The sequence below is a fragment of the Balaenoptera physalus genome, assembly GCF_965194825.1.
Source record: "Balaenoptera physalus genome assembly, chromosome: 11".
NCBI lineage: Eukaryota > Metazoa > Chordata > Mammalia > Artiodactyla > Balaenopteridae > Balaenoptera > Balaenoptera physalus.
This window is the reverse complement of record NC_138896.1, coordinates 110502672-110527321: the sequence shown is the minus strand read 5'-3', so window position 1 is coordinate 110527321 and position 24650 is coordinate 110502672. Positions and strand designations below refer to the sequence as shown.

The window sequence follows — 24650 nt, the reverse complement described above, 5'->3', positions numbered from 1 at the left end:
ATTTAAACTAAAAGCTTCTTGCGAATATCAATAAAAATGATAAACTTCTAGCCAGACTGATAAAGGAAAAAGAAAGAAGACACAGGGACTTCCCCGGCGGTCCAGTGGTTGGGACTCCGTGCATCCACTGCAGGGGGCATGGGTTCAATCCCTGGTCGGGGAACTAAGATCCCTCAAGCCCCACAGCAGCCAAAGAAAAAAAAGAAAGAAAGAAAGAAGCCACAAAAGACCAACATCAGGAATGACAGAGTGGACCCCACAGACATTAAAAAGATAATGAAGGAATATGATTCTATACTCATAAATTCCATAACTTAGATGAAATGGACCAATCCCTCAAAACAAAGTGATGTGGACGGTGTTCCTGAGTGTCCACCTCCTTCCCTTGGGATCCCGTCCACAAAGGGAGGAGCTGCAGGTGCTGGGAACCAGAAAGCCCCCCAGGACCGGAACGCAGAAGCTCTGGGGTGACAGTAACAAGCACGGTGGCTGCAGCAGCAGCAGTCCCTCCCTGAACGCGGGCCGCGGGAGGTGACCACCTTCTGAAAATCACCGTCAAGAGACGGGGCCAGGTGCACCCAGGTCTCGGGCATCCACTTAGCTGGTCCACCTGGTACCCGCCCTGGTTTACAACTGAGCCTGCGTCCCAGGACCCCTCCGTCCTGGGCTGGTCACCCCGTGCCATGCCTCTCAGATGCCAGCACCTTTTTTGCAACGCCACAACCGACTGAATGAATCACTTGATTGTTAAATAAAATCCAACAGAGAAAAGTTTAAGTTTGTTGTGTTCCTCACCTGCACAGAAGGCAGAGCCGTCACAAATGTTGGAGGTCTCCCTAAACGGGCTGTCTGTGCCGCTTACGTCATGGTGGTCTCGGCTCAGGACCACCGGTGCCTGCAGTGTGGGAGGACACAAGAGGTCAGCTACCAGTGTCCACTGCCCAGCGCAGGGCAGAGATCAAGGGACAGGGCACGCCCGACGCCCTTCGGATTCCCCTGAAAAGCAGACCTTTGGCGGGAGGAAGCACAGGGTTTCCGATGCCCCCGTGGCTGCTCAGAGACACACTTTCCGGCCGCCCGGAGCCCCGTGTGCTCCCCAGGTGCTGGGTCCGAGTCTCCTCAACCCCACCCACACTGTCACCACACCCACTTTATAGAGAGGAAAACTGAGGCCCGGAGAGGACAGGACACCTCCCCGATGTCACAGGGCTGTAAGGGACAGCCTGGCGTTTCGACCACAGTAGAGGTCTCGGGATTTCACGGCTTCAGTGTCCGAGGAGCTGTCCTGCCCTTGAACAGGCCAAGTATGCTCCCCCTCTTCACCGTTGCCCTGAACCACCTGTGCAGTGTTCCAGCACCTTCTGGATACTCAGGCCTCCACTCTGCATCTGCAAGGCAGAAGGCCATCCTGACCCCTGTCGCCCCACATGTCACCTCATTCACTTTATTCACAGAGCTGAGAGCCCCTGAATTGATACCTTTGCCTGCATGTCCAAGTGTCCCTCCACCACCACCAGGCTGGACCCTGTCTACCTTGTCCTCTGCACAGCAGTGTTGCAGCAAGGCTGGCACCAGGGGGCGCTTAGGAAGGAGTGGGGGGGAGGGAAGGAGGGAGGGGGGAGGAGGGAGGGAAGATGGGAGGAGGGAGGGAAGGGGGAGGGAAGGGGAGGGGGAAGGAGGGAGGGAAGGGGGGAGGGAAGGTGGGAGGGGGAGGGAGGGAAAGAGGGAGGGGGAGGGAAGGGGGGAGGGGGAGGGAAGGTGGGAGGGGGGAGAGAAGAAGGGAGGGGGGAAAGAGGGAGGGGGGAAGGAAGGAAGGAGGCAGGGAAGAGGGAAGGAGGGAGGGAAGAGGGAAGGAGGGAGGGAAGGAGGGAGGGGGGAGGAGGGAGGGAATATGGGAGGAGGGAGGGAAGGGGGAGGGAAGGGGAGGGGGAAGGAGGGAGGGAAGGGGGGAGGGAAGGTGGGAGGGGGAGGGAGGGAAAGAGGGAGGGGGAGGGAAGGTGGGAGGGGGAGGGAAGGGGGAGGGGGAGGGAAGAAGGGAGGGGGGAAAGAGGGAGGGGGGAAGGAAGGAAGGAGGCAGGGAAGAGGGAAGGAGGGAGGGAAGAGGGAAGGAGGGAGGGAAGGAAGGACTAAGACGCTGTCTCTGCCCTGCCAGCACTGCAGCACCATAGCAGGAAGTGTGCATGCACCGAGCGAGGTGGGCAGGGCTGACCAGGAGGGAAATGGGGAAAAGCAGGGAAGGTTGTCATGGTTTGAAAGGGACAATTTAACAAAGTCACATGAAACACTCGTGGGAAAGCCACGTTTTGAGGTTACGGGAGCCTCTTTTCTGATAAGAGGCTCAGAGAGGGCCTCTGACTGCCCAAAGTCACACAGCAGGGACCGAGTCGTCAGAGCCTGGGTTTGAGGACGGGCCTCCTTCCTCCCGGGCCTGGGCTGGCCTGGTGGGGAGGCTGGGTAGCCCCATCCAAGCACAGGACAGCCCACCTTGATCTTCCCACGGGCGATGGCTTGGTTGAAGGCCATGGCGAGGGCCACACGGCCTTTCTGGTCCGAGTACAGGATCCTGGCCTGGGAGCCCACCACCTGCGGAGAGAAGGGTGAGAGCTGACTGATGCGGGGGATGTTCGGGAGACACGTCCACCAGCAGTCAGACGGCCGCCTCCAGGGAGGCAAGAGGCAGCTCTAGAGTCCAGCACGTGCGGTCTGGGCCCCCAGACGTCCCTCCTGACCAATCCCCGCAGGGTTAACCCCCAGGGGCCTCCGGGACCCTGACTCGCCCGTCTCCGGGGATGTCACCTCTCGTGGGCGTCACCCCGCTCGACCCTCCCAACCAGAGTAACCTCAGCACCCCCCAAGGCGGCGTTGACGTGTCTGCCTTGCTCCAGCTTGGCACCCAGAACCTCCTTAGTGAGTCTGTGAGGAAGACACTACTGTGCTCATCACAGGCCCCGCCCTACAGGTGAGGAAACGGGCCGGGGAGGCTGAGCCCCTGCGCACCGCCACCGGGACGCAGCCCCCTGGGAGCCGGGGGGCAGTCACTGGGGAAACAAAGGCTCCCGAAAATGCACCGCTGTTCACGTTAGCGCGGTTGCTGCTAGCACAGCAGCCATTGTCAGCACGCTGGCTCTCAGCCGGGCGACATCTGGGGATGACTGTGGACATTTCGGGCGCTGCTGGCATGGGTAGGGCCGCTGCTAGACTATGGTCCCCGTGACAAAGGATATCCAGCCCCCCGGCGCTCGAAGACGTATTAGCGCCCATGTTCACAGCAGCGTCATTCACAGTAGCCAAGAGGGGGAAGCAACCCAGTGCCCATGGCCGGCGATGGACAGACAAGGTGTGGTCCACACACACAGGGAACATGATTTAGCTTAAAGAGGAAGGAAATCCTGACATGTGACAACACGGATGAACCCTGAGGACATCGTGCTCTCTGAAATAAGCCAGACGCAAAGGACAGGGGAGGGGAGAGGGGGATAGTGTCTGACGGGGGACAGAGTTTCAGCTGGGGAAGATGAGAAAGTTCTGGAGATGACGGTGGTGATGGTTGTACAACAGTGTGTATGTGCTTAATGCCACTGAGTTGTACCTTAAAAATGGTTCAAATGGTCAATTTTATGTTATGTATATTTACCACAATCAAAAACAATTCATCTGGCCCCAAATGTCAGCAGTGCCGAGACTGAGAAACCCTGGACTCTCCAAAGGGGGTGCAGGTGTCTCCCTCAGCCGCCCAGGGATGGGGCGAAGCACAGCGGGGGGGGGCGGGGCTCCACAGGAGGCCCGCGCATGCCAGCCTCGGTCAGCCTGTGGCTTCCTCGGCCTCCCGCTTTCCACCCAGAGGCCTTACTTTACTTGCGCCAGCTGCCTCAAATCCTTTTTGGAAAAACTGTACCGTAAACCAGCATGGCAGCCTTTCAGATTTCCTGGATCCAGAAACATAAAATGGGAGGAACTGACACAGGATTGCCAGCTTTGTCAAGAGCGTACATTAAAAGAAACAGTTAAAATGTTAAAAGGACAACCTTCTGTGATCACCAGCTTTCATGAGACGGAGGGAGGGAGGGACGGAGGGAGTGGCGGGGAGGGATGGAGGGGGGGCGCAACTTGAAACAAAGGGGAAAGACGCAATGTCCAAGTAACTTTAACTCAAACACAAAGAGAGGGTCCCGCTCGCAGGCTTGGGGCGGCGTCCAGCTGGCCGCCCACGTGCCCTCAGCCCCGCAACCCTGCCGGCCCCTTCTCGGTGGTCGTGCCCCTCCTCTCCGGGCCTCCCTGGACTGGCCCCCCATCTCCACCTCTTGCCCCACCCTCCCAGGCCCAGGCCCTCAAGTCCAACAGCGACGGCCGTGGGCATCTCAGGCTCCAGGCGGCTGGCATGAAGGGTTTTGTGGAGAAATGCATTTGTGACCACTGGGCCAGGAGGCGGCGGCAGCCTGGGTGGACAAGCCCGGACCAGGAAGCCCAGGAGAGGGGGCTCAGAGGTTGGGGCAGGCCTGGCTGAAGCCCAGGCCAAGGACCCACTGGTCCAGACGTGGTGGCGGCATCCGGCCACCAGGGTCTGTGGCCAAAGGCCTGTGACCCACACGCCCATTTCACACTTTGCCCTGGTGCATCCAGTTGGCTGTCTCCTCAGGCCTGTGCACTGGCTGAGCCCTCTGCTTCCCCCACTGTCACTCCCCCCACCCAGCCCCCAGCCCCGCTTAGACCCGAATCCACAAGTCAGCTCCTCGTCCGTGTAAACCAGTCCCCACCCCGAGTCATCCAACTGGTGGTCACAGTCACAGTTACAGAAACACCCGTCCCCCCATGCCTGGCCCCGCAGAGCGTCAGAGGGCCTGCCCCGAGCCCCACACCACAGCCAGGGGGCACGCGCCGCCTCCAGCATCTCCACTGTGCAGATGGGACGGGGGGCTCAGAGAGGCCAAGCCACTCACCCCAGGTCACACAGCGGAGAAGCCGGGAGATCTGGCTCCAGGGCCCTGCAGGGGAGTGAGGGGAGGAAAGACCTGCCTGACCCCGGTTGCTGCCCCGGAGCCCAGGCCCCCTTCTGAAAGGTCCCGGGCTTCTCTGTCCAGCGGCCGCTGGGTGAGGTGGCCAGTGGGGACATTGCCTAAGTGGCCCAGGTGGCGAGCAGCCCCTCACCTCGGGCAGGGTCCAGCTGCCCACCCTGCCCCCGCCAGGCCGAGCCCTCACCAGCCGGTGCCGGGAGGCCTCCCGGATCCAGCGGATGTTGTCTACGTACTGCTGTTCCACAGCCGGATTCACTGCGGGGAGAGGGGAAAGGGCGTCACAGGCAGCGGGAGCCCCTGCCCCACGGGGGAGGGCACAGACCCTCCCTCGCGAAGGCTGCGGGGCAGAGGCACCTGTCTGTGTCCACAGACGGCCTGGAGCCGCTGTGACACGGAGACGCAGAGGGGCCTGGACACGAGGGGACGGGGCACACGGACACAGGGGCAGCTACAGGGAGCCAGAGCGCCATCACCAGGCACCGCCCAAGGATGTGCCCTGTGCCCACAGGGCCAGGCAGGGGACCACGCGCCCAGGCTGCCCAGCACCGCCAGGCAGGTGTCTATCGGAGCCTCTGGGGGTCACCCGCGCGCCAGCATCTCCAACCAACGGCTTCACCTCCGCCAGCAATGGCCTCCTCCAGCACTGACGTGGCCAGCTCATCCGTGACCACCAGGTCCTGCGGGTCCCCGGATGTGCACACCCAGCGGAAGGGCCCAAATCCCTGGGAGAAGATGTCCCTGCAAGGGCAAAAGGCTCGTCACCCGGGGGCTTCCCAGGCTGGCTGCACCCCCTGGCTGGGGTCACCATGGTCCACGGTCGGCGAGGCCGCAGATGCTCCAGACTGAGGCGGTGAGGGCCGTGCGCCGGCGGGTGGTTCGTGGGGACCTGTGTAGTGAGCGGGCGTCGGCGTCCACGATTGCTGCCGGGAGCCCCTGAGCCACGAACTGGACGGTGACTTCCCCCACCCCCTCTGTCCCCTCGGCGTCCTCTCCCCCGGCTCCCGGTACCCCTCTCAGAGCTGTACCATCTCGGGCTGCAGGAGCAGGGAGCTGGGAAACAGACGAGCAGAGATTCCTTAAACTGCTGTCGGAGACAACCTGAACACCAGGCAACTGAGACTAAATACCGGGACAAAGCAGCCAAGTCTGCTTTAAGCGGGCTGGCCTTGCGAGAGGACTCCAGGCAGAGGGATGCAGGGGCCTCCCTGGGCTCGCGCGCCCACCCAGCCCCCGCTGGGCTCCCTTCCCGCCGCCCCCTGGGGACACCCCACGGGCCCTGGCCCAACTCTGGCCGCTCCCCTCCCACCATGAACCTCAGAAGGACGCAGGCTTCTCTCGCCCCGCTGGGGTCCCCTCCGGTGCAGAGCCGGGCCTGCTCCCCACCCCACCCGACCCCAGCGGCTCAGGTCCAAACTCCACCCTGCCCTCTCCCTCCGGCCGCTCCCTGGTCCCCGCTTGTTCCGGCCCACGTGGCCAGGAAAGCACACGGCTGCAGGGATCAGGCCCTCGGCCGCCCACTCGGGGCTCGGGCATGGCCGATCCTCTTCTCTCCCTGAGGCCCTGCACAGGGTCTCTCGTTTTCAGCTCTTTTCCCCCTGCATTTTGGGGTGGAAATCCCGTGACCCGGCGCCGTGACCACTTGGGGCCGAACGTAGGTCTCAGCACGTGGCCTGAGCAGCGGGGAGAGGAGGAGATCTTCAGACCTGCATGTCTAGGACAGACACTGGAAGGGCCCATCACTCACCCCATGATGTGCTGGACGTACGAGGGGTAGCGGAACTCCGTCCTGTTGGCGCCCGTCTTCCCCACGTCGGCCCCTGTGCACAGAGACCCAGCATCACCTGGAGAAACCGAGGCCCAGCAAGACCAAGGCCCTGGCAGGGCCAGCTTCCAGAAGGGACACGTGGAGCCACCCCACGGGCCACACTGCCCCGCCCGCGAGGCCTGCAGAGAGGGGACCCCCCTCCCTTCTCTCTCACCTGCTCTCTGGGCCTCCAGGAGGAAGGCGTTGCCATAGTCCCAAAAGAAGAAGTTCTCCTGGGCCAGCCTGTTGATGGCCGAGACCTGCCTCCTCAGGCTGTGAGAGGTGCGGTCAGTGGTCAGCTCAGCACTGCCCTCCAGGGCTGTAACGGCAGCCCAGCCCCACGAGCCCCACCTCCCTGCTGACTCTTCCCCGGGCTGGCTTCCCACCCCTCCTGGCTCCACCCCTGCGGACCCCACCCCTCCTGGCTCCACCCCAGCTGACCCCACCCCCAGCGCCTCCTGCCTGGAAGCCCCCATATCTCCCGGCTCCTCAGGTCCCCCTACCCTTCAGGACCCTGCAGGCAGCCCCTAAACTAGCGCCTACGGGTCGGGTCGGGTCCTCAGCCAGCCAGCCCAGCGCCGGGACGAGAGTCAGTGCTGAATAAGCAACGGCCTCTTGCAGAAGCGCCTCAGGCTCCCCTCCACCAGCACCTGCTCAGCATTCACACGTGCTGGAAGCTGCCCCCAGTGTTTTGCAAATGTCACCCCAGTCTGTCCCCAACATACCCACAGGCCAGGGAGCCCATGACCCCATGTGACAGAGGAAGAGACAGAGGCCCAGAGAGGTTAAGGGTCTTGCCCGAGGCCACACAGCTGCCCCAGGAGAACTGGGCAGAGGCCAGAGCCTCCCAGTCCAAAGTTCCTGCAGGCCATGTGTGCCCCACCCCTCCCCCAGCAGCCCTGGGGCCTGCATCACCTTTCCTGGACCAGGGCTTTGAAGGCGGCAAGGTCGGAGGCCATGAGGCTCTGGGCCTCCGCGAAGCCCAGCTGCACGGGGTAGTAGCCACCGTTGAACGGGTTGTGGCAGGACGTCTGGTCTGACCCCAGGTCCACCAAGAGCTCCCCCGTCGTGTCCAGTTCACGGACCAGGCGCTCCCTGGGGAGACTCAGGTGGTCAGGGCAGGGCAGGCCGTGCCGGGGCCCGAGCTCAGGGTCCAGCCAGGCGGGCACGCAGCGTTTCCCAGCCCACACGCCCAGCAGTCAGCCACGGAGGCTCTTCCTGCTTTCCCTCTGGAAAGATCCCTGGCGGGAGGGCTGCCTGGCTGGGCAAAGGCTCCGAGCCATGAAGGTTGGGAGCAGAGCCTCAAGCTGACACTGGAAGCCTCGTGTCCCGGGAGCACCTGGCCCGGGACCTTGGCCGGGGGGGCTCACCTGGTGTCCCCAAGGCTGCCAACTCGCCCCACTTACCAAAGATCCACCACGTTGCCATGGTAACCAAGGCTGAGGGCCTCCTTCCTCTTCCTCGCTTCCCTGGAAGGGGCAAGAGCAGGACAGATGGCCCCATCGCACCTGCCCACGGCTACCCACCCCCAACACACAGGCCCCAAGCTGGTGGGGATGCAGAAGGCCCAGGAGGCACCCAAAGCACCAGGTGTGAGCGTAGGCCTGAGATGCAGGGACCCATGAGGTGTGTCTTTTGAGGACCCAGGCCTGAGGGGAACAGCAGACTGAATGCCCTCGGGGGGGCTCGCTGGCAAAGGTGACAATCCCTCCCCGCCCCAAGGTGTAGAATTCGATTAGTAGAATTAGGGCTGTTGCTGCAAGGACTCAACAGGGATCTTTGTAGAACTCACTCAACGTGATCCTTAAGTTGCAGATGTCACTAAAGATGACTCTAAACATTATTTGGGGGACTTCCTTGGTGGCGCAGTGGTTAAGAATCCGCCTGCCAATGCGGGTGACAGGGGTTCGATCCCTGGCCGGGAAGATCCCACATGCCATGGAGCAGCTAAGTCCGTGCACCACAACTACTGAGCTTGTGCTCTAGAGCCCGCGCTCTAGAGCCCGCGAGCCACAACTACTGAGCCCGCGAGCCACAATTACTGAAGCCCGCGCGCCTAGAGCCTATGCTTGGCAACAAAGAGAAGCCACCGTACTGAGAAGCCCGCGCACCGCAATGAACAGTAGCCCCTGCTCGCCGCAACTAGAGAAAGCCCGCACACAGCAACAAAGACCTGATGCAGCCAAAATAATAATAATAAATAAATAAATAAATAAACAAACATTATTTGGAAAAATAAAAGGACAAAAAATGAAAGCGTATTTGGGGGAAACGGAAGATTTGAATACATGAAAGCCCCACAGACACGGGAGGGTCGCCATTCCCATCTGCATCTCCGCAGCTCAGGGAGCAGAAATGTGCCCAGACGGCTGCTTAAGGCACTTGTTACGCTGATTTGGACGCTGTGTGTGTCCACGTGTGTGGCCGTGGAATTAAGCACCCAAACTCTGTGTGAGTGACGAGAGGGAGCAGGCAGCTGGAAGAGGGGTATTTAGAGATGACACAGATGTCACAGAGGTTGAAAGTGTGTGTGAGCATACGAGTGTGTACGTGCAGGTGTGTGTGTGTGCGAGTGGGCACGTGTGCTCCAGAGGCACCCACAGGATCGGAGCCAGATCAGGCGAGACCCTTCATGCCACACTAGGAGGCTGGAACTTCTCCTGTGATTAATGGAGAGTTTTCTGCCAGTTTTCAAAGATCTATGTCCAAAAAGTATCCAGTCTTGGTAATGGGAATATTTCTCACACTCTGTGTGTCTTTGAACATTTTCACGTAAGCCCCCTGGAGACCCTGGGCGAGTCTAATTGCAGCAGGTGGAGCCCCCTGTGCAGAGGCGAACCCCCCGCACGGGGCTCAGTTCTGCGGAGCAAATTCGTTGAGAGGATGCTTCAAAAACGGCACCTGACCAGCGGCCTCCAGGGCAGCCCCGCCCCGTCCCCACGGAGACAGCTGAGGAGACAGCACGCAGCAGGGAGGGGCCCGGCGCCACAGGACCAGCCGTGGCCCCCTTGGGGAGGAGGACGGGCCTCGCAGAACCTGACGCGGGGTCCTGTTGAGGAGAAGCTCCACCTCCCAGGGGTCGAGCAGATCCGAGCCGCACCTACTGCGTGCCAGGCCCTGGGCTGGGCACTGAGGCACCACGGGGAGAAACGCAAGACACGCTCTTTGCAAAACTGTGGCCGAGCGTCGGGGTCACCGAGAAAACTACTGAAGTCTGTTAGACCACGTGTATGGGCACCACGGATGCACACGGGCTATCCCCACGCTCGCGGAAGGGACCAGCGAGAAGCAGACATTTAGAAGGTCCCAGCCCGGTCTCCCCCCGAGCCGGACACTGTACCTGAGTCTTTCAATGCAGCGGTCCAAGCTGTCGGTCACTTCCATCAGCCAGCCTTGCTTGTGGCGTTTCATGAGGGCCGCTCCGTCCACCTGGGACCACGAGGCACGGGTGTAGATCACCCCCTTTCCCAACAGGGCCAGGCAGACCCTACGAGCTGCTGTCCGTACTTGCTCCCCCTCCTGCCTTGCATCAGCAAACCTGGATTTCGCTCGGGGTGACACTGTGCTCGGCCCCAGGGGATGAATCACATCCTACGTAATCACAACTGCCCTCCCACCGCTTCCAGCCTCCCCTGTGGATAAGAGTGTCCGTTTGATCCCATACTGACTGATGAAGTAAAAGAAGGAGCTTCTAAGGCATTATTTTCCTGCTAAAATAGAGTCAGCCATAGCTGGCACTTCTCCTTTTCCCTGCCTTGAATGTAGATGGGATGGCTGGGGCTGGGGCCGCCACTTGTGTGTGCACGAGGGAAGCCCAAGAGAATCTAGAGATGTTGACCCTGACATTGAGCTGCTGAGCCAATGCCAGCCCCGCTGGTTACTTGAGAAAAATAAAACCCTCTTTGTGTAAGCTGCTCTCGTTGGGCTTTCTGTCACCTGCAGCCAAGTGGGCTCCTAACAGGTACATCTGTGCATGTCACAGGCTTACTACCAGCCAAGTGCAGATCCCACGGGTGCGTGCCCCCATGCTTTCCTCACAGCCGCCCCTCCTCTTCCGCTCCCTTCCTCTCTTCCTGCCGGAGGAACTGAGAGCCAGAGGGAAGGCTCCTGCACTCTCCCCGGCTCTCCCCCGACCGACCGCTCTGTCCGTTATGGGGGAGCCTGGCTCACTTATTCACAGGCTGTAGTCCAGGCCCCCAGGGCAAGGGAAGCCAGGCCACAGGCTGGCGGTTTCACGGCAGAGTGTCGGCAGGCACTGGCCCTGGCAGGTGATGGGCACTTGGAAGGCAGGGGTGTTCGCTGCCCTTCGGACCCAGGCTGGGAGGCTTCGGTGGGGGGGTGAGGGTGAGAGAAGAGGGGGCAGGCGGGGGTGGGGGGCTCTGGAGGAGGGCGGGGAGGTGCTCCCGCCAGCTCACCTCTGCAATCACGCCGACGCACCCCACGATGACGGCGGCTTTGGCCTGAGCCCCACTCATCCCGCCGAGCCCGGAGGTGACGAAGACCTTCCCGGCCAGGTCCTGGACGCCCAGGTACCGCCGCCCGGCGTTCAGCACGGTGAGCTGCGGGGCAAGGACTCGGGTTCAAGATCCACGCCAGCTCGTTCACCCCCGGCCCGTGGGCAGGCGCGGCCCGTCTCTCACCACCGTGCCGTGGACGATGCCTTGGGGACCAATGTAGCAGTAACTGCCCGCCGTCATCTGGCCGTACCTGCCCACAGAGGGGGAAGCGGGGTGAGCCGGTGCCTGGGGCCCCACTTCCCATGGGGCCTAAAACGCACTGTCATCACCCCAAGTGCAGCACTGCCTTCTCCTTCAGAAACAAAGGAAAGCTATAGAAGACGCCACAGTCCCCATTTCTGGTCCCCCTCAGACCTTTCACAGACAGGTTTCATTCTCTTACAAACTGTAATAAAATCGGTGAAATCACCGGGGACATTTAGCCACACGGACAAGAGCTGACATAAATGGCCTTGTTCTGTAGGCACTGTTTCTGGAGCCATGTTTCCCCCAGACACAAGGCCCGTGGGGGCCTTTCCATGTCAGCACCCGCAGACCTTTCGTAGCTCCACAGTCAACCCCATCAGAGGTCACAGGATGTCCCCTCTCCCTGTCGGTCAGCCGGGTGGCTCGGCTGGGCCACAGGACGAGGCTGCAGTAAGCGACCTCCCTGGCCCTGCCGTTCCCTCCAGGGTAGAATCCAGGCAGGCGGTGCCAGGGCATCAGTGCAAACATTTAAAACACTCATAGCCAGCATCACATTCCAGAGTGACCGCCACCAGCAGGGCATAAGCACTCCTGCTGGCATCACGTGATAATTACCCAACATTTGCGTTTCTGGCAGTGTGATGGGAGATTGTGCTGTTGCCTTAGTTTTACTCTTCCCTGAGGACCACTGAGGTCAGGAGACCCTCGAGGCTGCTTTCTGGACCTCCTCTCCTCTGGATCAGGGTGGATCCTGATTCTCGCTGATCTGAATGCCAAGCCTGTCCCATGACTGGGACAAAGCACTGGACCATTTAGAACCTCTGCTTCCTCTTCCAAAAAATGGGGAGTCACGACCTTTGCCTTGCAAGTTTGTGTGAATATGACAGGACGTAAGAGAATCAGGCTGATATGATAAACATCTACCAGGGAGGCGGGTGAAAGCATCAGACCCCTGGTGGCCGCCACCCACGTCGCCTTTACAGATAGGATCTGAGTTCCAAGGTCGCACAGGGACATGTGGCAGGGCCGGGAACCGATTTTAAGTCCTTCTGACTCCATCCTTTGTCTCACCTGACCCACTGCAGCTGCTCCTGAGATCACTCTTGGGGGTAAAATCATGGGGTCAGAGTTATCTCCATTTGGGACTTTGACTGCAGTCACTGGATGTGGCCCTCCTGTGCCCCCGGCCTCGCTGTATAGACCTTGACACCCCAGCCTGTGGCTGCCTGTTCCCCCACGTACCCCCCACCACGGAGGGGACCAGTTCCATTTTTGTCAGCCTGATGGTGAAAAGGCTTTGCCCTGGTCACCTGGTCCTTACACAGGTAACCCCTTCCCACCTCTACGGTGATTTGCATCTTCTCTTTGGTCAACTGCTCCCAGCGCCTGGGGTCAGCCCTCAGGGGCAGCCCGACCAGGTCTGACTCTGCAGCTCCGCCCCTTTAAGCTTCTGTCCTGAGCCTGCAGGACAGGAGCACAGGGGCTGGTCCACGGCCACACTCAGGCCACCGACCAGACACCAACTACCCCTCTGCTCCCACTGGTACAGAAGAGGTCGCCAGGCCTCATAATAAGTAATAATAACAGCAACTTATTATCTAATAACAGTAACTACTTATGACGAAGGAAAAAGGTAATTGGGTTTCTGAGCCTCAGTTTCTTCCTCCACGAAATGGGTTAATAAGGGCCCCCAGCTCAGAGGCTTCTGTAAATCCTAGAGCAAGTGGCGGCGACCATGATTACAATCATTCACAGGCTATCGGCCTGAGGCCCGGCGGGTTGGCCCCCAGCACGGCAGACTCGCTCACACTTTACGTGGTTACGATGCCAGCGCACCGCTCCCGGAGACCCACAAACACGTGCAGATCAGGGGTGTCCTGTCGCATTCGTTACATTCCCAGAGAACTGGGAACAACCCAAACCAGGTGGCAAGTGAGCTAAATAAATTACAGCGCAACTGAGCACTGCCGGTGAAACCGAGCAAGTCAGCCCGAATCCCGAGGAGGGGACAGGTGCAGAGGGCGTTCTCCCTGGCTGTCCAGTCACCCCCGCCGAGCGTCCGCACACACACGGGATGTCGGGCAGGACACAGGAGACGCTGTGAACTGGGGCGTCTGGGCGGGAGGAGGTTCCCTTCTCGCTGTGGCTCCTGCTACAACGTCTGAGGGAACACCTCCAATTGGAGTGTTAATGGGACAGCACGCTCAGGGGCTACACAGACACACGCATCGTCAGAGCTCACAGAACGGAGCACGTGACGTGTGCGTTTGTGCATTCGTGACATGTAAATTTCACTTCGAGACCAACAAAACTGTGGGGACTTCCCTGGCAGTCCAGTGGCTAAGACTCCATGCTCCCAATGCAGGGGTCCCAGTTGGATCCCTGGTCAGGGAACTAGATCCCACACGCATGCCGCAACTAAGAAGCCCGCATGCTGCCACTAAGAACGTCTTCATGCCGCAACTAAAGATCCCGCATGCCGCAACTAAGACCCAACGCAGCCAAATAAATAAATAAACATTAAAAAAAGAAAAAAAACTATGGACAAATACTGAATTCCAGGCAACAATATTTGCAGCTTACTTTGAGACGCATCAAAAAAATGATAGCGGATATAGGGATGGATAGACAGATAGATCAAGTGAATTTAGTAGCATATTAATCACAGAATCTTGGTGTTCCCTGTTAATTCTGCCAATTTTCTGTATGTTTGAAACTGATAGTAAATTGTTGCAAAAGTAGGATTCACGCCTATATGAAAATTGTAGGTATATCTATGAAAACTAGCAGGAAATACATAAATGCGAAACTGTGCTATAGAGCTTTGATTGTGAGGGCCTTTCAAAGTTGTAGTTACTATTGCTGCGTTGCTTTATAATAAAGCCTGGCGAAGGCCATAACATAAGCTGAAACAGCACTTACATTGTAACCCCCATGGCAAAGAGCTTCTCGTACTCCATCCTGGAGGAGTAGTTGGGAATGACCTGCACAAGAGGGGTGGGCTGAGGGCTGGGGGCAGCGCCGTGCCCTTGGGGACGATGGCTTGGCGGGTGTGCGGGCACCTGGCCCTCCCCGCTGCCCTGGGACCCACCATCCCGTTGGTGATGACCAGCCTCGGGGCCCCGGGGCTGCTGGGGAAGAGGCCCAGGGGGTGTCCGCTATACATGACCAGCGTCTGCTCCTCTGTCATCTGGGACAAGTAGGACATCGTCAGCCAGAACTGCGGGGAGAGTGAAACACGGGGGGCTCTGTGAGCGGGGGCCCTGCACCAGCCCCAAGTCCCCCCCAGGCCCTAGCCGTCCTGCCCGGAGCCCTCTACCCTCCAGTGGCTCTCCCTCAGGACCTCCGACGTCCCCAGGTAGCCTCCAGGGCTGGGATCTCAGGCATCAGGGAGGCAGAGCCCAGGTCCTGAGCCTGGTCTGTAAGGTGCTTCCAGGCCAGAGGACGTGGGGGAAGAAAGGCCTGGGGTCAGGGCGGGGCCAGGCCACAGTCCAGCGTACCTGAGCCCAGTTGCCGAACACCTGCCCGTTTCCTCCGTAGGTCACGAGCTCCTGGGGAAACTGGGGAGGACACGATGCTGTCTGAGATGGGGGCCCGGAAGGGAGGCCCCTGCCTGCGCCGGGCTCACGGGCCGGGTGGCCGGTGGCCCCCGAAGGAGGAGTGGGGGGCAGGGGAGGAGCCAGAAGGGGCAAGGCCCGGGGACAGCGGCCCACCCGGGACCGGGTAAGTGCTCAGCCTGGGGTGAGCGTCAGAGCTGGGTCTGGGGTCAGTGTCAGGGGTCTGTCTGGGGCCGGGGCTGAGGAAGCTCCCACCACTAGCTGGAGTGGTCACATCCTGGGACCCTTTCACCCTCAAGTAAGATACTCAGGGACCCCCGAAGCCTAACCTTTCTTGAATATGGGTGTCAGAGGTACAGACTGGCGCTCGAGGACGCCGGGAAAGGCACGTGTGGCCACGAGCACTTGAGCCACAGCCCGTCTGACAAGCTCTAGGGGTAAAATATACCCCCGGTTTCAAAGACTTAGTAGGAAAAAAACACTACAAAATACTTATATTGATGATTACATGTTAAATGATAATATTTTGGATATACTGGGACAAACTACAGTATTAAATCTGTTTCTGTTCAGTTTGCACGTGGCTATTAGGAAATGTAAAATTACACGTGTGTCTGTTGTACCAACGCTGGCGTCGTGGTGCTGATGCTGCACCGTAGTTACCGAAGATGCAGCTGCAGGGGGCGCCCTGGAGAAGGGGATGATGCCCTCTCTGCACTGTCTCTGCAACTTCCCTCCTATCTGTCATTACTTCTGAATAAAAAGCTTGAGAGCATTTCATGTGTTTCTCCCACTCCGTTTCCACCGCTGGCCCCCGGCCCCGTTCCCTGGCCTTTACCTGGGCCACAGCAGGGTCCAGGTTGTTCATGATCATGTGCATGATGGCTGCAGCCACTCTCGTGCGGCAGGGGTACTGCTCCACGGGGTAGGCCCTGCAAAGGGGGTGCAGCTGCCAGGCCTGACGATGGGCGGGCACAGGCTTCCTTCCCGCTACAGCTCGGGCCCAGCCCGGCCCGGGCGCAGAGGTGGACAGCAAGCCCTGGCATCCCGCAGAAGGCGCCTGGGAACTCCCAGCAGGAGGTGGTCCCAAACGCCCTCCTGCGTTGTGCCGGGCCCTTCCCACCCAGGCCGCCCTCCCTCCTCGGTGGGCAGGCTCCAACTGGGATAAAGCGGACTTCAAAGCAGAGCTGAAGCCTCTCCTCCAGGTGGACTTGATTCATCCGTCCTTTCCTTCAGGCCGTCAGTGCTCCTGGGCACCAGTTCTGCAGTGGGTGCCAGGCCAGCAGGCCCAGACAGGAGCGAGGGCATGTGGCTCCTGCTTTGTGGGGTCGTTCCAGACAGTCTGCGCTTCCGGCATTTCCAAGAACAATGGTGCCCAGAGTGTGATGCCCGGGCAGGGGAAGCATCTCCTGGGGACGGTGAGGAAGGCAGAGCCTCCCGCCCGGACCTGGCTGCAGCCCCAAGCCTGGCCCAGGGCAGAGGCATCCATGGGCCTCCTAGTGGGAACAGCCTGGACCTCCCCCTGACTGTGTCCTGACCCCCAGCAGGGTCCCTCCAGGGAGCCTCCCACTCTGGGCCCCTGTGCAGCTGTGCCTGCAGCACTCACTTCATTTCAATGTCGGGGCAGAAGCGGTACATGTAGATGTGCCCATACAGTCGCAGCTCCTGGGCGAACTCGGGGGCCAGCAGCTCCTGGGTGTCCGGGGGGAAGTACCGAAGGGCATTCCTCAGCGCCAGCTGGGGGTGGGGGAAGGGGAGAGAGGTGAGGACGGCAGGGTTGCGGGCTCCAGGCCAACATCTCCCCACCTGGATTTGCCTCTGCTCCACTCAGAAACCCAGGGCCCCATCCGGAGACTGCCTGGTCCTCACCCCAGGCCAGCCTACCATGTTGCCTCCTGCAGGAAGCCTTCCTTGACTGCCCTTCCTGCTTCCCGTCGGCAGCCCTCAAGTCCCTCCCTCTTCTTGCTCACCGGGGACCGGGCTGCTTGACCCAAGGCAAGGACCAGAGAGGGGCTGCCCCGAGGCCTGTGGCTACAGCGGCAGGTGCAGACTCAGGGGGAGGGCAAGCTGACAAGCCGGGGCCGGAGGCTCTTTGTGCAAGTGTGGAGCAGTACCCAGCGTGGCCGGTAGCCTCGGGCGGCACACAGCTCCGGGAGGCCTGCAGCAGTGCCTGACACCAGGGACAGGCGCCCAAGAGCAGGAAGAAGTGTCTAAGGCTTCTCATCGCACCAGGGAGAGCAGCCCGACTCCTGCCCCCGTCAGCCTTCTCCAGGCGGCCCTCGTGCTCCTGTCCGGCCTCGGCGCCTCGGCCACTTCCCTTCCCGCTGCCCCAGCCCCCATGCCAGCTGCCTCCCCGGGAGCCCCCTCCTCGAAGCCCCAGTCCAGATGCCTGTCCTTGGGGGCCCGCCTTGACCTTGCCGTCTTGACTCTTGGCACCCCCATGCTTCTCTCCCAGCCAGGATTTGCGTCTTCGGACGCTTCACCATTGGTTGTTTCCTTGCCTCCCATCAGTCTCGCTGAGCTCAAGGAGGGCCAGGGTCCCAGCGGGACCCTTCACAGCGCTCCCCCTCCCACCACCCGGCAGGGGCCTGCGGTTGGGGGTGCGGGGTGACGACCCTGTGTCAGGGTGGACGTCAAGGCCATTCCTTCAACCAGCTGACCCTGGAGAACGAACTGCTTTGGGCGCGTGATGAGGAGCCAGTGTGAACGTATTCATTCAGCACAGGTCCACCGAGGGGGAGGCAGTGTAGCCTCAGAGAAGACGGGTGGGCAGAGGTGACAGGAGAAGAGCCTATGGCCCCGGCCTGGGCCCTGAGGACACCAGCACGTGGGCAGGCGGGGCGGAGGGCCAGCCCGGGAGACAGAGAGCCGGGACCCGGCCAGGAGCCGAGGGCAGAGGCCCAGGAGGAGGACAGCCTGTCCCGTGTGCCCTGAGGTCCAGCACGCGCGACAAGGGTGTCACTGGGGGCCTGGGGGCATGTGGGGTGGGAGGAGAGAGGAGGGGAAGGGTGATTCAGGAAGGAGACGAGGGCAAGAAGGGCAACGAGGGAAACTCCAGCTCAGGAGTGATGGGAACTTGAAAAGGTTTGCACAGCGAGTCCCTCTTTAACGTCCACGTGGAGTAAAAGCACATAATCCCTTCTCTCTTGGAAAAATCGAAAGGCGGCTAGAAATACCTCCACAGGAGGTGCTCAGACTCCAGCAGACTTGAGAATAGCCCAGAGGGTCAGGTGCATCCGGAGGGCTGGGCCCGCCCGCAGCGTCTCTGACTCACGTTTCTGACGGGTTCCCAGCTGCTGCTGCTGGCCCGGGACCCCCGGGGAGGCACGTGCAAGCCACGCGCAGCAGCGGGGCGGGAGGGGAAGAGGCCGGCGTGGGAAGGACATGCTGCAGAAGGCCAGGGACACGGCTTCAAGGGCAGGCAGGGCTAGGCGCGCGCCAGAGGTCAGGAGGCCTGGGCCCTTCAAGGTCGTGTCCGGTCCCCTCGGCCTGGGCCTCTGGGGTCCATGTTACTCCTCGATGCAGAGGTTGGGTGGTTTTTTCTATCAGTGTACAGCTTCTAATCAGAGCTTGCCAAGAGAAACTGAACATTTACAGAAAACTTTCAAAAGCAACGTGTCACACACACACGCTCCACGGGAGGCTTGACCTTACTACATGGGCCCTAATACTTCCTATGCAACTGTAGCTTCTTTTATTTCATTTTCTAACGAATACTGGTTCCGACCGCCTAAGTCCACTTCACAGCTGGTGGGCTATTTCTCCTTGTGTACAATTTTCATCTCAGGATTGGTGAATTTCTCTTGATCCCTGAAATTCAGAAAATTAGCCTGGATATGTCTTCATGTGGACTATTCTACATTGGCGTTTCTTTTTGTTCTTTCAACGATAAACTGTCTCTTTATCTGAAATTTCACATTTTTACTAGTTCAGCAAAGTTGTCTTCTATTATACTTTTGTTCAATAACTTTATCTTCTGTGTCTGAATTTACATAATAGGCCTGCAGTGACTATTTCTTGAGTGAAAAAATTAAAAAAGCAGCAGCTCTGCTGGCCCGGATTCAATACTCCAAGCTCTGAATGGGGGGCAGTTCTCGGGGTCAGGACGAGAAAATGGAACTCGGACAGGCGTGTGACCTGCCCCAGGGGGATGAGGGGCAGCCTCAGCAGAGGAGGCCCCATGAGGACAGGCCAGGCGGAGAGGCAGGGCGGTTTCCCAATGAGCTGGGAAAGGCAGGCACAGCTGCCTACCCGGCCCTGCTAACCACCAGCTGGACCAGCCCGGGAGGCCGCCCGCCTGCTTCTGCATCTCTCGGGGCGTCAGCTTGGCCGTGTCGCTGGAAGGACTGATGAGATAACACGCACGGCCCAGCACACAGTGCAGCGCTGCGCCCACCTGCTCCTGTAAAGACACCCGAGCCAGAGCCTGGGGCGTTTCTTGCTTCTCCCCCTCCCCAGCTTTGCAGCTTCCTTGTTACAAGGTCTTCAGTTTACTTCAAACGCTGCCAGGAAGAGCCCGTGGGGGCCACACTTGGGGATTCACCCCCAGGCTCAGCTGGCGCTCATGCCGCAGTGCTACCGCCTCAGCTCCACCGCGAGTCTGCCCTGGAGGGTCTGCTGTGTAGCACGTGGATTTTCACAGGTGAGATTGTGGCCTGTTATCATATAATGCAGCTACCAGGGGGCTCTTACTGACAAAACCAGAAGTATCTAAGGCACATAAACTGGACAGAGTTCTAGAGACCCCTCCACCTCCCCGACCTTGACCTCACAGGCATAAGAATCGGATAAGCTCAGTGGCCTGTACCCTTAGGGTCACGGGATTATTTCGTAAAAGTCCCGTGTTCAGCCACTGGGCTGGAGAATCCTGGGTGCCTGATGGGATGGGGGACAGAATTATGGCCCCCAAAGATGTCCACACCCTATTCGCCGGGAATATGTTATGTTACACGGCAAAAGAGACTCTGCAGATGTGATGACGGAAGGACTTTGAGATGTGAGATGATCCTGCCTCTCCAGGTCGGCCCCAGTAATCACAAGCGTCCTTCCGAGAGGAGAGGGGAGGGTCAGAGTGAGAAAGAGGGATTTCAACGTGCTGTGCTGCCAGCTTTGAAGACAGAGGACAGGCCCAGGAGCCCAGGAACGCAGGCGCCTCTGGAGGCTGGAAGGTGATGCAGCAGGGCTGGTGCTTCGGGAGGCCCTGAGGGGAGAATCCCTGCCCTTGCCTCTTCCAGCCTGCACACCTCACCTCTCTGCACTTCAGCCTTCTCTCCTGTAAAATGAGCAGACGGCCCCCGCCTCACAGGGCTGTTCCCCCGGCACCTGGCACACACGGGCCACGGGGGGGCCAGCTGCCAGGACGACCGTCTGCACACTCATGGCCTCCACGCTGGGCCCCTGTCCGCCTGCCCCCCTAGGAGCTCTGCGCCAGCCCTCGCTCTCTGTGGGCAGCATGCCGAGCAGCGGGTCACACTCCTGCTCCGAGACCTTCATGGGCTCCTGACGCAGTACACACTGGTAGGCATCCAGGCCCCCCAGTAGTCGGGCTGGGCCTGGCTCTTGAGGTCGGCACCCAGCCTGGGCCTACGCGGGGCCTCGTCCACCCCAGCTTCCTTTGCACAGGCCCATCTCTGCATCTCCGCTCACTGCCTCCTTCTGTCCCAGATGCCTCCCCTCTCAGATCTCCCAGTCTGGGAACCTTGCCCCTGGTGCCAAGACCACCTCCTCCAAGAAGCTTTCCTAGGTTTCTCCCGCCCGCTGAACTCTTGGAGGGTGTTGGTTCGGGCGCTTAGCACATGGTCTTGTTCACTCATTCAACAAACAGCTCTGGCATCACTGAAGACCCAGAAGTGAGCCCCACAGAACCCCACCCTCAAGAAGCTGAGGATTATGGTCAGCAGTGGTGGGAGGTCTTCAGATCTGGGATCTCAGATTCAGCACAGCCCCTGAGGATGGGGCATGCTTTGGGGAAATATCGGTAAGAGAAGCTGCACGTGGGGGAGTGGGGATGCCGAGGACGTTTCTGACAGGATGTGACGAGACCCTCCCTCTGCACTACAGTCCCACAGTGACTGAAACGCGACAGCCAGACCATCCTCTGCGTTTCAACAGAATCCACTTAAAGAAGACCAAAGAGTGAAGCATGTTTTCCTTCATCCAAACCACGAAAAACAACAACAGTTCAAACAATGGGGCAGCTCCAAACGCACCAACAAGGAACAGCCTCAAAAGAAACCAGCCTGTATGGAAAGCTTCCACTTATGCTTTTAAGAAGGATGGTCACACACACCTTGTGCGCACATAGAAAGTGTCCGGAAGGAGACGCCAAAAGATTATAAAACATTATAAAATTTGACTTATCTCTTAAAACTACCTTTAAAAGCTTATGTCAAAATTCAAAGGCACATTTAAATAAAACAGAAAACCAGCCACAGGAGAGCGTAAAGCCGGCCACCGAGGAAGCCGTCCCTGGGTCTGGGCCTGTCCAGGAGGAGCTCCCGTGTCCTCGCGCAGGTCCTGGCGGGCACTGGACGCGTGGGCCCTCCAACACCCACCGCTCCTCCCAGCCGGCTGGCGTCCTACACTTCAGTCCAGCCGGGACACTGTGGACCGCAGTCCGCCCAGAGCCCACCCGCAGGCTAAGGGCTCAGCCCCACGAGACGGCCCCGCTTCAGGTGCCAATTACACGCCCCGTTGTCGTCTGTGCTCCTGGCCAACCAGCTAGAAATGGGGAGCCCACGCCCCTCCTCAGGTTTAATAATTCGCCAGAAGGGCTCACAGAACTCAGGGGAACACGTTCGCTGGTTTATTATCTAACAAAGGATGTGATGGAGGGTACAGGTGAGCAGCAACCCTCGGCGGGGGCGGGGGAAGGGGCAGGCGCCCCCCGGCACCTCCACGTGTTCACAGACCCAGCCGCTGCCAACCCTGTAGCTGGGGGATTCGGGAGGCGTAGGCATGGCACATCATTAACTCCATTCCCGGCCCCTCACGTTGAAAGTTCCAACGTGCAACCACGGCTTGGTCTCTCTGGTGACCAGCCCCGACCAGGAGCCGCCAGAGGGGCCTCCTACCGCCCAGGGAATTCCAGCAGATCGAGGAGCTCAGTGTCAGGAACCCAGGTCAAAGACCAAACAGCAGCGGGAAGGGGGAGGGGCACAGATCAATACGCCTATTTCTCCTTGTCCCCCAGGACCATCCCCACGCCAAAGGTCGAGGCATTGGCGCCCAACAGGCAGGTGACCAGGGTGGAAACTCTAAAGTCCGCCTGATCCGCCCGCCAGCCCCTCCAGTTTGCACGCCCTGTGCCCCCCCCGCCATGGCCACCCCGGGAGGGCGGCAGCCTCTGTCTGGGTGGCGGGATCCCTCTTTAAATCTCTGCGCTCACTTGTATTTGCTACTTTCCCCCACGGTTCCTGAAGTTGTCAAGCCATCCTCAGTAAAGGAAAACAGGAGAGGAAAACAGGAGAAAGCTCTTTCTCTGCCTCATTGCGGCCGCCTGCTCACACCTGTGTGTCATGGACAGGAGCGGGGCACCTGGTGGCTCAGGCTCCGGAAGCTGGGGCAGGACGTGCAGCCCGGCTCCTGCACTCACTTCGCCTTCCCGGCCTGGAGGCGGCCACAGGCCCCCGCTTCCTGGCTGGGTGATCGTGAGCCCCAGGGTCCCTCCCCATCAGTAAACGGGGGCCGGAGTCCTGCACCCCAGGGAGGCCGCTGGGCAAAGAACGAGGGATATTGGGTGTGAAGGAGTCTGGCACACACAGCTCAGAGCAGGACATGGGCACTGCCCAGCCGGACCACCCAGAGGGCAAACGGCCCTGCAGGAGGGGGCCCAGCCTCTTACCTGCTCCTCAGCGGGGCTGAGGCCGGGGGTCCTGACCGGGGCGTGGGGCACCCCGGCCCAGCGTCCACGGTTCTCCGGGAGGGGCCGCAAGGGCAGGCCGGAGCACAGCGCCTGGAGGCTGGACATGTCTGGCAGAGGCGAAGCGGAGGCCCACTCCGTGCGGGGGCCGCGGAGAGACTGGGCAGCCGAGGCCCAGCTGGGCGGGGTCCTCTGGCTCCAGGCCCACCTCCTCCAGCCCCTCATTGGCCCCGGGCCTCCGGAAGGAGCCGTGCGTAGGTCGTAGGTCGTAGGGTCACGGCCCCCAGGCTGGCGGCCCGCAGTGTTGACCTGGGGGCGGTGTCCTGGGAGAGGCGGGCTTCATGCCAGGGACGCCTGGGTGAGGGTCCGTTTGTCCTTTTAGGGGGTGCTGGCCCTGAGGGGTGTGTTTTCTAGGACACAGCATGGGGAGCGCTCTCGTGTCCGGGTGTGTCTCGTGGGGGAGTGACACCAGGCAGGCGACGTGGGGTTTGTGTCTTGAGGATGGGGGCCCGCGACGCTGACCCCGCACAGGGTGTGGTGCCCCTCGTGTCCCTCCTCCCTGCCCCCTGGGTGACGGGTGGCGGGAGCCCGGCCAGCGGCAGCTGCACCCTCCTCAGCCCCCCCGAGGTGCCGGCTGCCCCGCTCTTCCCCAAGCTCTCCGCGAGGCCCCGTCCCGTGAGCGCCTCTGTGGGAAGGTGCTGCTCCTCAGCCCCGCGCTCCGGTTGGGGCAGCTGAGGCCCAGGGGCTACCCACACAGCCGGGAAGGGGGCCCCCTAGAATCCCAGGGGCCTGGGGACGCAACACACCCGGCTGTGAACCCAGCCCCGCGGCCTTGGGCCAAGTCCAAATCCACAGAAGGGGTGGGAGGCGCGCGGCCAGTGGGCGAGTGCCCAGCATGGGGCCTGCACTTGGCACGAGAGCGGGACGGCTGACACCTCCCGATGCTTGTTCCTCGGCGCGCCGCACGTCGTCCAGAGCACCCTGTCCCCTCACCGGCCTGTGGGGTTCACTGTCCCGTGGCATAGGTGTGGAAGCTGCCCAAGGCCACACAGCTAGGCCTGGTGGAGCCGGGATCTGGGCCCTTGGAGCCAAGGGGTCTGGCCGGCCGGGCAGCGAGCATACTCTTGTGTCCACGTGGCGGGGAGGCTGCCTCGGAGGGTGAGCAGCAGACACGCGCCCAGGCTCGCGGCCGTCCATCCAACGCTCTCTCCGACGCCAGGGACGGGGCAGTGTCCTGGCCCGGCACCGCTACGGGCACTGGGGACAGGCCCCTGCCTGGGCCTGCAGGTCACGCAGCTGTGACCGCCAGCGGCCGGTACCTGCACCTCCCCGCTCAGAGGGGGGCCGGAAGGGCTGGAGAATCACCAGCCCCCTCCCCATCTGCTGGGGAGCAGCTCTCCGCCAGCAACAGCGGTGGGCAAATACCCCAGCGCCCTCGCCCCGGCAGGGCATGGGTGGAGGTAGCAGCTCCGGGGAGCCCCTGGCAGGAGTGGGCTGAGCTGCCCCACAGGTATCCCCATCCCATGCCCCCAACAGACAGGCTGTACCGAGACCTCCACTCAGGATTTGCTTCTGGGCGAGGCCTCAAGAGAAGCCACAAATCTAACACTTTTTGCGAAATCTTCTTTTTAAATGTTTGCAACCAATTAAAAACATTTTCCGCTGTCCTGAACCGAAGCAGGGACTGTATCCGTGTCCTGGTTGTGACTTTGT

At 60.6% G+C, this 24650-nt stretch overlaps 1 protein-coding gene across 6 annotated transcripts in view; it reads right to left on the bottom strand.

Moving 5' to 3' along the window:
* Positions 1-24650, bottom strand: part of UROC1 (urocanate hydratase 1) — a 40664-nt gene that overhangs the window by 8144 nt on the left and 7870 nt on the right. For 3 of the 6 annotated variants that reach the window (XM_082413963.1, XM_082413966.1, XM_082413964.1), the window contains 16 exons: positions 16683-16813; positions 15915-16008; positions 15020-15079; positions 14611-14739; positions 14442-14503; positions 11457-11523; positions 11232-11375; positions 10157-10245; positions 8223-8285; positions 7732-7911; positions 6992-7089; positions 6757-6829; positions 5629-5750; positions 5197-5267; positions 2485-2583; positions 796-895 (listed from right to left, as the gene is read on the bottom strand). In XM_082413963.1, coding sequence (XP_082270089.1) covers positions 796-895; positions 2485-2583; positions 5197-5267; positions 5629-5750; positions 6757-6829; positions 6992-7089; positions 7732-7911; positions 8223-8285; positions 10157-10245; positions 11232-11375; positions 11457-11523; positions 14442-14503; positions 14611-14739; positions 15020-15079; positions 15915-16008; positions 16683-16714 — 1483 coding nt within the window. In that variant the 5' untranslated portion in view covers positions 16715-16813. Of the gene's footprint in view, positions 1-795; positions 896-2484; positions 2584-5196; positions 5268-5628; positions 5751-6756; positions 6830-6991; positions 7090-7731; positions 7912-8222; positions 8286-10156; positions 10246-11231; positions 11376-11456; positions 11524-14441; positions 14504-14610; positions 14740-15019; positions 15080-15914; positions 16009-16682; positions 16814-18350; positions 19381-22919; positions 23193-24650 lie in introns of those variants that run through there. The other 3 variants (XM_082413962.1, XM_082413961.1, XM_082413965.1) reach the window with 3 other exon arrangements.